General features: G+C 38.9%; 1 protein-coding gene across 1 annotated transcript in view; it reads left to right on the top strand.

The window, feature by feature from the left end:
• LOC102857987 (E3 ubiquitin-protein ligase FANCL-like) overlaps positions 1-11,108 on the top strand; it is a 91,555-nt gene that overhangs the window by 26,670 nt on the left and 53,777 nt on the right. The window contains exon 6 of the mRNA XM_006881025.1: positions 7,371-7,468. Coding sequence (XP_006881087.1) covers positions 7,371-7,468 — 98 coding nt within the window. The remainder of the gene's footprint in view (positions 1-7,370; positions 7,469-11,108) is intronic.

Below are 11,108 nucleotides of genomic sequence, written 5' to 3'. Positions count from 1 at the left end.
AACCTAAATTAAAAAAAAAAAGAAGTTACAGTTTGGTGACAATTCTATCATCGTTTCTGCATTCATTAGCTAAAAATTATTCTATGAAGCACTTTCTCTCATCAGTTATTTGATTAACTTGAGGTCAGTGCATCCTGGGGAGAGGAGAAATACTTGTTTCTTTTTCCCTTTGGAAAAAAAAAATCTGTTGCTAAGAATAAATTGGTACCGAGCAACTATCAAAGTGAGCTAATGCCTTTTTGTTTGCTATCTTTATGAACTTAGGCATTTTACATTCTTCATTTTTGTCCATTGTCATTAGTTTTTTGATGCAGAAATTGCTCCCATTTTTGGCCACTGTAAGCTCCTTCACCTTGATTTCTGAATTCTTAGTTGTTGTTGTTGTTGTTGTATACTGTTGGGTCGGATCTGACAGGCACAGGAGAAGATTGCCTCTCCTTCTCCAGCAGAGCATCTGATGGATTTGAACTGCATGCCTTCGGGATTGCAGTGCAGCTTCTTGCCACTAGGCCACCAGAGCTCCCAGACTTCTGAATTCTTTTAATTCAACCTGAATATCTTTGCTGTCTGCTACTGACTGACCTGATTTTACTATTCACCCTGTTCCAGAATTGTGTGGTTCTAGTTGTTGTTAACGTGCCGCTGAATCAGAACCGACCCAAGGCTGATCCTCCAGCATGCTTTCAGAGGCAGTCAATTGCACAGGAGGAGATTGCCCATCCTCCTTTGGAAGAAGCTGGTGGTCTTGAACCGTGTGCCTTTGGGATTGCAGTGCAGCTTCTTACCACTAGGCCACCAGAGAATAGTACATTTCTCCACACAGCCATGGCTTGTCTGTGAGAGATAATGTACAGCCCCCACGGTCTAGGAGCTTGAGTGCTTATTCCTATGGCTCTTGGGCTTTTTCATTGGGTAAAGCTTGGGGGGGGGGGACGTATTTATAAGGAAGAAAACAATCTTGAGTTCGTAGTGATATTTCCCGTTATAATTCAACACTGTAGAGTTTTTACGACTTTTGTTTTTATGCTTGACTCTTCCCCCCCTTTACTCTGAAAATCATGATTTATGTTGTTAATAGAGTTACTTATTTGCTTTTAATACATATGTGTTTATTTGTGTTTGTATCAGAACAGCAATATCAATATTGCTGGCAGCCACTGTAATCCCTTGATATTACTTGATGGTTCCATTTGAGACCTTTTTGTTCTTAGCAGCCGTTACCATATGTTGAGAACTTGCTTACTTGATTTTGTTCTCAGTTCTTTATATAGTCCTCTTCAATGAGCACTTTGATATAGTATTTGTCAAAGAGTTTAAAAATTAAACATTAAGATGTTGATTTTAAAGTAGGAATTTGTAAACACTGTTGTATGTGCCGTCAAGTTGCTTGCGACTCATAGCGACCCTATGTACAACAGCTCTAAACTCTGCTCTGTCCTGTGCCGATCTCATTGTCTCCGACACACTCATCCTGATTATCCCAGTCACTGAATCAATCCATTTCCCTGAGGGCCTTCCTCTCCTGCGCCTGCCCTCCACCCTCCCAAGCATGATGTCCCTCTCCAAGGACCGGTCCCTCCTTACAACATGACCAAAGTGTGTCAGATGAAGCCTCAGAATCCTTGCTTCCAAGGAGCAGTCTGGTTTAACCCTCTCCAGGGTGAATCTGTTTGTTTTCCTAGCAGTCCATGACACTCTGAGCACTCTTCTCCAACACCAAAGCTCAAAAGCATCAATTCTCCTTCTATCCTCCCTAGTCATTGTCCAGCTCTCTGATGCATAACAATTGATTGCAAAGACCATGGCCTGTACCAGATGCACCTTTGTCTCCAGAGACACACCGTTGCTCTTGAGTACTTTAGAGAGGTCCCTAACAGCAGACTTTCCCATGGCAATACGTCTTTTAATTTCTTGGCTGCTGGTGCCAAGAGTGTTGACTGTGGAGCCAAGCAGACTAAAGCTGTGAACAATCTCAATCTCTTCACCATCCATCCTGATGCTGCCAGTTGGTCCAGTGGTGAGAATCTTTGTCTTCTTGACATGGAGCCTCAATCCATATATAAAAATTCTAAATTTGATCAAAGATTGTAATCATCTTTAAGAAGATTATTATCCCTTTTAAGAAACTTAGGTGAACAAGTGAAGCATTTTGTGTGTGTGTGTGTGTGTGTGTGTGTGTGTGTGTGTGAAAAACATACTTTTATTCACATGCCTGTAACATTGAAAAACCTTGGAAATTGTATTTTATCCTTTTAATTGTAATTATTAAGTTATTTTTGTAAGAGAACTAGAATAAAAATATATATCATGTTCCATTAAGCTCTTTGTTCTGAAAGTCAGAGCTGTACATGTCATTTAATTTTGAAGAAATACTTTTCAGTTTATAACTAAAGTAAAATATTGAGTTGATCTTTGGTGCCTAGTATTCTATTTAATACGTTTGTTGCTACCTTTCAGAGTAAATCTGAAAACCTGTCTGAGGAGAACTGGTAATTTTTTAACTGCCCAGTTAGCATATTGACTTAAAAAGATGGGGCAAGTATTAGTTTATTTTTTCATTATAGGTTTGTTATATCACCAGTGAAATTCTTGGCAGTGATTCCCAAATAGAATCATTAGTTAATGAATTTAGTTTATTTTTTCATAATAGGTTTGTTATATAACCAGTGAAATTCTTGGTAATGATACCCAAATAGAATCAATAGTTACTGAATTTATTCTGGAAATTTCTCTAAACTCCCAGAGATTTTACCGGTCACATTGCTGTTAGGTGCCATTGAGTCGAGTATGATTCATAGCGTCCTATGAACAATGGATCTGAACCTTGTCCTATATCACTTTTAACATATAGTCCATTGCAGAAATCAGTCACTGAGTCGGTCCATCTCTTTGACGATGAGACCCTCTTTATATTGGCCTTTCTGAGCATGAAGCCCTTTTCCAAGGAACAACCTCTCTTAACAACATGCCCAGTGTTTGTGAGACTAAGCTTTGTCATCTTTGCCTCCAGGGAGCAGTCTGGCTGCAACTTCTCCATGACATATCTGTTTGTACTTTGGGCAACAGTCAGTGGGATCTTCAGCACTCTTCTCCAACACCGCAACTCAAAGTCATCAATTCTTCTGTCGTCCTCATTCATTGTCTAGCGCTCTGATGTGTAGCAAGTGATTAAAAAGACCAAGGCCTGAATGCACCTCGGTCTTCAAACTGACATCGTTGCTCCTCAGTAGTTTGGAGAGATACCTGACTGCAGACTTTGCCAAAGCGCCACATCTCCTGATCTCCAGACAGCTGGTACCAAGGGTCTTGAGTGTTAGGTGCCATCAAGTCAACTTTGACTCACAGTGGGTTTAGGAAAGATAGAAGTGAACCTTCACTAGCCTACCAATGATATTGTGGTGGTTGTTGATATGTGCCATTGAATCACCTGCAACTCATAGTGAACCTATATACGATAGCTCTGAACCCTACTCTACCCATTACCCTAGTTACGTGTCAATCCATCTCATCTTCTCCTGCACTGCCCCTCATCCGTGCTAAGCATGATGTCCTTCTCCAAGGACTGGTCCCTCCTGGCCACATGTCCAAAGTATGTGAGATAGAGCTTCAGAATCTCTGCCTCTACAGAGAAACTTGGTTTTACCTTCTCCGAGACAAACCTGTTTGTTCTCTTGGGAGTCCATGGTCTATTAAAAACTCTTCTCCAACACCACAGCTCAAAGGCATGGATTCTTCTGTCATCCTTAGTCATTATCCAGTTCTCTGATGCATAGAAAGAAATTGTGAAGGCCATTGTTACCTACCTTTGATAGCAGGGTATATTAGCCTGAAAATTAGGAAATCTTAAAGTTGGAATTTAAAACTTATTGGTAAAATCTGTGTTTTCTCTGCTCTGCACTATTACCTTCTTTTATACTCCATAATGAATGGGATGCTTCCCTGTCTTTCCTGCTTCTTAGCATTGTAGACTGACAGTCGCTTGGCTAACCCCATGTGGAAGGCAGAGTTCATATGTGACATTAACCTAGGATCAAACCAGCATTTTTACTATTATCCAGATTCTTTTTTGAATCTTCAGTGCTTGTGACTAGCATCGATTATCTGAGTAAAGGTAGAAATTTTAAAAATATTGTGTGATTTTTCTATGTGCATATATGTTGTGCTGTTGTGTACCGTCAAGTCGGAACTGACCCATAGCTGACCCTCCAGCAGGTTTTCAGAGGCAGTTAATTGCATGGGAGGAGATTGCCCACCCTTCTGCGGAGCAGCTGGTGGCCTCGAACCACCAGCCTTCAGGATTGCAGCACAGCTTCTTCCCACTAGGCCAGCAGAGCTATAGGAACTGTATTATTTCACGTGTCTCATAAGCTGTTACTAAAGGATGAACTTGATAGTGCAAATTTATTTATAACTCCGTCAGGCTAGCTTTTGGATAATACCAGATATTCATGAAAAATACAGTATATTCCTTTTGCCTTCTAGGAGCTACCATTTTATTAAACTTGTATAGATGTTTTGAGGTTTAGATACCTGTATAGATGTTTTGAGGTTTAGATGCCTGCTTTTCAGTTTTTGTCCTAGGAAAGTTGAGAACTAAATTAATAGTTAATAAGCTTTATTTTGAAACCCTCTTTTGTAAAAACTTTCTAGTGTTAATCTAATTTGATCGCATTCTATCCTTTTTTAAACCCCAAAACAAAATCAAGAACTTTTAATAAATTAACCTTATGTTTAGAGGAATTTTAAAAGATGAAATCTTTTTAGAGTTATATTTGCTAAAAATATTTTTTATAGACTTGTTCTCATCTGATTTTGCTGTTCATTGGGCTCATTTATCTTTTAAGTTTATCCCTTTACTTAGACTAATGTTTGATATCCCAGATTGTGAGCAGATGAGTATTTTATGGGTACATCTACTTTTATTTTCTAAATAAGAGAAGTATCTGGTCAATACTTCAAGAATAATTGTTAATTTTCAGTCCCAGCAATTCTACATATGTTTCTGATACTTTTAAAAAAAAAATACATTTTGCCTTTACAGATCATTCAAGAATTATTCTGTATTTAAACCTTTCCTTTAACCCTTTGTTCTTGTTGTTGTGTTGTGTACCATCAAATTGGATCCAACTGGCACAGGAGACAATTGTCCCTCCTTCTCCAGCAGAACATCTGGTGGATTTGAACAATGTGCCTTTGGGACTACAGTGCAGCTTCTTGCCTCTAGGCCACCAGAGCTCCCTTCCCTTAACCCTTTTGTGAGAGATTCATGTAACTGAGCATAATGTCCTCTAAACACATCCATGTTGATTAGTGTTTCATGAATTCTTTATTGGGTTTTAGTGTTAGATTAAAAAAATAGTTTATATTCTTCTAATTAAAATAAGATTTCTAACTTTAAGGGGTTTTAGATGGGTTTACCTGGTGGTGTAGTGCATAATGAATTAACATGGTAATTAAAAGGTTGGTGGTTTGAATCCACTGGCTGCTCCATGGAAGATGGTCAGTCTCCTCTTGTATAGATTTGCCTCAGTCCAGTGGCAGGTAGCTGTGAATCAGGATTGATTCAGTGGCAGTGGGGAGGTGGCCTGTGGTGGTAATGGAGGAATAAGGGGCCCCACTGGCACAACAATTAAGTCTTCAGCTACTAGCCAAAAGGTTGGTTAATAGAATAATGTCCTACTAATAATGTCAGGGTAGGTTCTTCTTGTTTGGTTGAGGGCTGAGTGTGGACTGTTTGGTTGTTTCTATTTATTTTTCACAACTGTGTGTGAGCTGATTGGATTTGATGATTTGACTAACAATGAGCTGTGGGCTGGAATCTTCTTGTTTAGAGCCAGGTGGATTTAAAAGTGATTAGGCCCTCAGGCCTGGTTTTAATTGTCTTTGGAATGAACATTTTTCTAAGTAGTACAGTCTTGGTCTGTCAGTTTGCTGTACTGAGGTAACTCATGGTTGCTGTGATGCTGAATGCTGTGCCTCTTGTGTGTCAAATGCCGTAATGGTTACCCATGGTGGACAGTGTTTGGTGGAGCTCCCAGATCAAGAAAGGCTTGGAAACAGGAGTGGCATCCACTTCCTAAACAAACATGCCTCTGGAAACTCAGTGAACTTAGCGAAACCACAGTAGTCAAAGAACAAGCTTCAGATCTTTTGTTCATCGAGTCGCTGTGAGTCATGCTTGACTGGACAGCACTTTAACAGCAACAATAAAGTCGAGAATAGACAGGTTTGCCCTGAAAAGGGTAAAAACAAGTTGCTCCTTGGAAGCAAGGAGTTTAAAGCTTTGTGTCACGTAAGAGACTAGTCCTTGGAAAGGGACATCATGTTTGGAAGGGAGGAGGGACAGCATAGGAGAGGAAGACTCCAGATGAGATAAATTGATGCAGTATTTAGGGTAATGAGGTAAGTGTGTCAGAGTCAGCAAGATTGACTCAGGACAGGATAGAGTTCAGAGCTGTTTGGCATAGGGTCGTTATGAATCACAGGCAACTCGATGGCACATAGCAACAACAGCAAACCTACCTGAGCCTTTGCCAGCGAAAGCCCTGAATGTCTGCTCTCATAGACTATAATCTGGAAAGCCCTTTGGGATAGTTCTTTGTCACATGAGGTCACTATGTGTTTGCAATAAAATACCGAACCTAAGGGAGTGAAAGGGAGCTCTGGTAGCCTGGTTGGTAAGGAGTTGCACTGCGTTCCAAAGGTAGACAGTTCTCACCCACAGGTGGCTCTTCGAAGGATGGCCATCTCCTATACTTTTTACATGCTCTGAAAACACAGCTGGAGGGTCAGCTGAGTCACTTCCATCTCAACAGGACATAACAAGGGAAAGAAATGATGAGGTATATATTGATTATGGAAACACAGACTGTTAGTGGATAAGAATATAGTTGATGACAGTGTAACATAGCTGTAAGTTAGACTACATATTAAAGTGTAACTATAAACCATATTATAGGCGGTGTAGTTTCAGTCCATTTGTATCAGAACATTTCTTTCTATCAAAGCATCTTACTCATGAGGGTAATTAGGAGAGAAGAGAGGCTTCAGAAAGAATTATTTTAAGCACGTTTATTCACTTTGCTCATCACCAGTGGGCATGCTAGTCTAGAAGAATATGAAAATTGTTAAGTTCTTTTCACAGTATAATAAATGACATTTTGTGTGACCTTTAGTGCCGTTCCTTTAACTTCTTCATGAAAAGGAGCATGAGCCAGCTAGGTTTTGTGTAAAACTTGTGGACCCTTCCTTCCTCCTTGTGGTTGAGTTGGGCACAGAGAACATGAAAAGACTTGGGGCGCGTAATCCCGTATTAACAGTTTGTTTTCTAGCACTCTGTAACTGACTCAGGTTGTGTTTGTTTTAAACAGGAAGTTGCTTTAAAGAATAAGCAAGAGATGCACAGGCCACCTCCTCCACAATTCTACTCACGCCTCGTTGAAGAGCTGGGAACACTCGGCTGGGACAAGTATGTGCATTTCAAAACAGGTTTTAGAGATGCCTTCGTTTTGCATATTTCATGTCTTTCCGGTTTTAACAATGTGTTTCCTACCTGTTTGTGGTCAGAAGTGTTACTGTCCTTATAGTCTTTGATCTTGGGTATGGCTAGGGATTTAGAAGAACAGTACAATAAAGAAAAATTGACCTAACAGGTAAAATGCTAAGTATGATTTGGAAAACTAACCTCTTTCTTATATACCTTGTGGTCTGGGCTGGCCTGGGCCTGGGACCTTTGGAGTCTCCCTCCACTCTGGAAGTTGACTGGTTGGCTGTGAAGCTAAACGCTGTGACACTAGTGTCAATGCGATTTGACTAGTGTCAAATCCGATAAGGGTTACCCACAGTGGACAGTGTTTGGTGGAGCTCCCCGATTAAAACAAGCTTGGAAGCAGGAGTGGCAGCCACTTCCATAAATCGCCTGCCTCCGGAAACTCTGTGAACCTGGAGAAAGGATGAAAGTTATACAAATGTGCACGTCTTTTGTTCATAGGGTCATTCGCTATGAGTTGTCTACAGCTTGTAGCTATGAGTTGTCTACAGCTTGACAGTACTTAACAACAACAACAATGTAATGTGAACATAGTGTCTTTTCAATGAAAGTGTAACATTCTAGATGTTTAATTGGGTGTGTTTGAAAAATTATGCTTAGAGAGTTACTAACAGTAATATAAATTATGTGTATTTGGAACATATGATATGTATATGTATCTGGAACTCTGGTGGCCTAGTGATAAGAAGTTGCACTGCCAATACAAAGGTGCATGGTTCAAATCCACCAGCTGTTCCGCAGGAAAAAGTGGGGTAGTATCCTCTTCTGCGATATAATACCTCTGAAAACCCAGTGGAGAGTCACCTATGTGTTGGTTCTACTCAACAGTGCATAACAACATCTGTATGTATACAGTTACTGTTTTTCTATAGAATTACTCTTTTTTTGGCTTATATACATTCCTGCCTATCTAAATTCAAATGTATATTTTGATTTTTGTAATTTGTGTCATACATATACAAGTTAGAGTTGGAAGGATTGAAGTTTCTTGAAGCAAATGATGCTTAAAGATCCTCATGTATGTTGAGCAAATGGGCCTTTCATATTATTAAAACATTGTTCATATACTTCTGAAAAGTTCTCTGGTGATTGGGTCAAGTTTAGCATTGTTTGTATACTTCTAGAAAGATCTCTAGTGATTGGGTCAAGTTTAGCTTCTGTTTTAGTGCATGTAGTTTGAAAAATTATTCCTTTTTTTTTTTTTAATTTAATGAAAGTTTACAGAGACTTAGGGTTTCCAGTCATTCATTGTTGCACACCCTCTCCCCCCCATTAACTCTTCTCCTTGAAAAGAAAAAGAAAAACTCTTTGTTATGCATTCCCTCCACCCAAGTCCACTCCGCTGTGCAGCCTTCACTCTGGACTTCTGTAGTGACAAGAATACCCATTCATATGTCCCTTGAAAAATTATTCTTACTAGTGACATTATTAAGTTTCTGCTATGAACTAAAGCATCAGAAAAGATTTGCTAGTGTAATACTTATTTATCAGTTCTTAATCACTATTCTGTTTTTAAAAAGAAAACAGATTCTCAGCTGTTAAGTTGATTCTGACCATTGGCATTGCAATTTGGAGGCTGTAAATATTTCTAGGACAAGACTGCCCATCTTTCTCCCTCAGGTAAACTGGTCCAAAGAAATAAATCTGTAGAAACAGGAAGTAGGGGAATAGTTTCTGGTCCTTGACCCATTGTTAATTTATGGTCTCTTATCTTAGAACATTGTCTGATTTCATAATTTTTTAAAAACTATTTAATCACTTTAGTATTTTTAAAGTTTCATTTCCATGGGTGAAGGCCTATTCTTAATTTGTTTGAATGTAGTACCCAGAATTAAGAGTAATATAATCATTCCATAGTTTTAAAAAAAAACATATTTTAAGGTTGGTTTGTTTGCTTGTTGTTTGAATGTTAAAGTATATTGCTGTAGAAAATTCTTAAGTGGAGATTCTACTCCACAGTTGTTGTTATGTGCCGTTGAGTTGTAGACGACTCATAGCGAGTCTATGAACAAAAGACATGAGCACGTGTATAATTTTCATCATGTCTTCAAGTTCCTAGAGTTTCTGGAGGCAAGCTGTTTCAGAACTGGACACCACTCCTGCTTCCAAGCTTGTTTTAATCGGGGAGCTCCACCACACACTGTCCACTGTGGGAAACCATTATCACATCTGGCACATCAGTGTCACAGTGTTCTTAAGCTCTTGGAGTGGAATCTCTTAAAATTTGTTATGAGGAATAAAAGTGATTTTATATGTATCATGAGGAAAGTGGAACAAAAAAGAGAGCTCCTCTTACTCATTTCTTTGGGCAACAGGTTAAGCATTGGCAAAATTAAGAAGTGCTGTTAAACTTTTTACATATTTATAATTCCTGCCCCTGAATTTTTTCAACAAAGAGTCCCAGTGGTCAGGTAACCATGAACCAACTCTTCCCCTCCCAGTTCTTTAGAGCAATTCCATTTCCATTAGAACCTTGGTATTTCCCATTAAAAACTCTCTGCTTTCAAATTGGTTCCTACTCTTGGTTGACCGTCCACTGAGTTTCTGAAGCTGTAAACAGTAAGTAGAGGAGACTGCCCATCTTTCTTTGTCAGAGCCACTGGGGGATTCAAACCACTGAAAGCACGCAGCTTTTGAGCCAACAGAGCTGGTGAGGATGGACTAAGCTGCTGGAACTCCCCACTAAGGTGGTTTAAATTAAGACAAATAAGGTTAAATGTTGACAAAAATGGCAATGAATTTTAACTTGCATATGGCGCTGGTGAGACATAAAATGGTATAGCTATTCTGTAAAACCATTTGACAGTTCCTCTTAATCTATTAGGTTTTTGTTTGAAGTGTACAACTTTGTTTTAGGTGCTGTTGCATTATCTTGATTGCGCTGAATTTCAGTGCATTACATTTTTCTTAAGAAAGAATAATTAAAAATTTTAAAAGCTAGTATATACTAAAAAAAAAGGTACTACGTACATAGCTATAGAATTGAACCAGTAAGCACAGGCTGCATAAAAGAAAATGTCTCTCTAGCATTATCCTAACCTTAATCTTACCCATTCCGTACCAGTAGTCATTTACTTAATATTTTGTATTTTCCTGTGATTTCTTGTTTTACCCATATCCAAGCATATAAGTTACATGATTTCAAAATTTTCCACCTTTCACTGCTACTTTATTCTTTTTTTAAAAAACAAAGAAATATCTAAAACATTTTGATGTATATAGACAAATGCAATAGCTTTAAGTGCACAGCTCTGTGAGTTTTGCTGTGTGAGCCCACTTGTGAAATAAACATTGGAATAAAAAAAAATGAAATCAGAACCTCAGATATTCTGCCCCAGAAGGGAACCCTTATGTCACTCTTGCCTCCATAGACTAGTTTTGCCTGCTTTTGCAGTTAATATATGTGGGTTCATGCTGTATGTATAGTTTGTATCTGGCCTTCCTAGAGGGAGCTCTGGTGCCCTAATGAATCACACTGCCAACTCAGAAGCAAGAGGTTGGTACAGACCTACCAGCTACTCTTTTTTTTCTTTTAAGTGTTTATTTTTTTAGGTTTTTT

The sequence above is a fragment of the Elephantulus edwardii genome, unplaced genomic scaffold, assembly GCF_000299155.1.
Source record: "Elephantulus edwardii isolate Elephantulus edwardi_28Jun2011 unplaced genomic scaffold, EleEdw1.0 scaffold00011, whole genome shotgun sequence".
NCBI lineage: Eukaryota > Metazoa > Chordata > Mammalia > Macroscelidea > Macroscelididae > Elephantulus > Elephantulus edwardii.
Note: the sequence above shows the minus strand (reverse complement) of the source record. Positions and strands in the feature narration are given on the sequence as shown.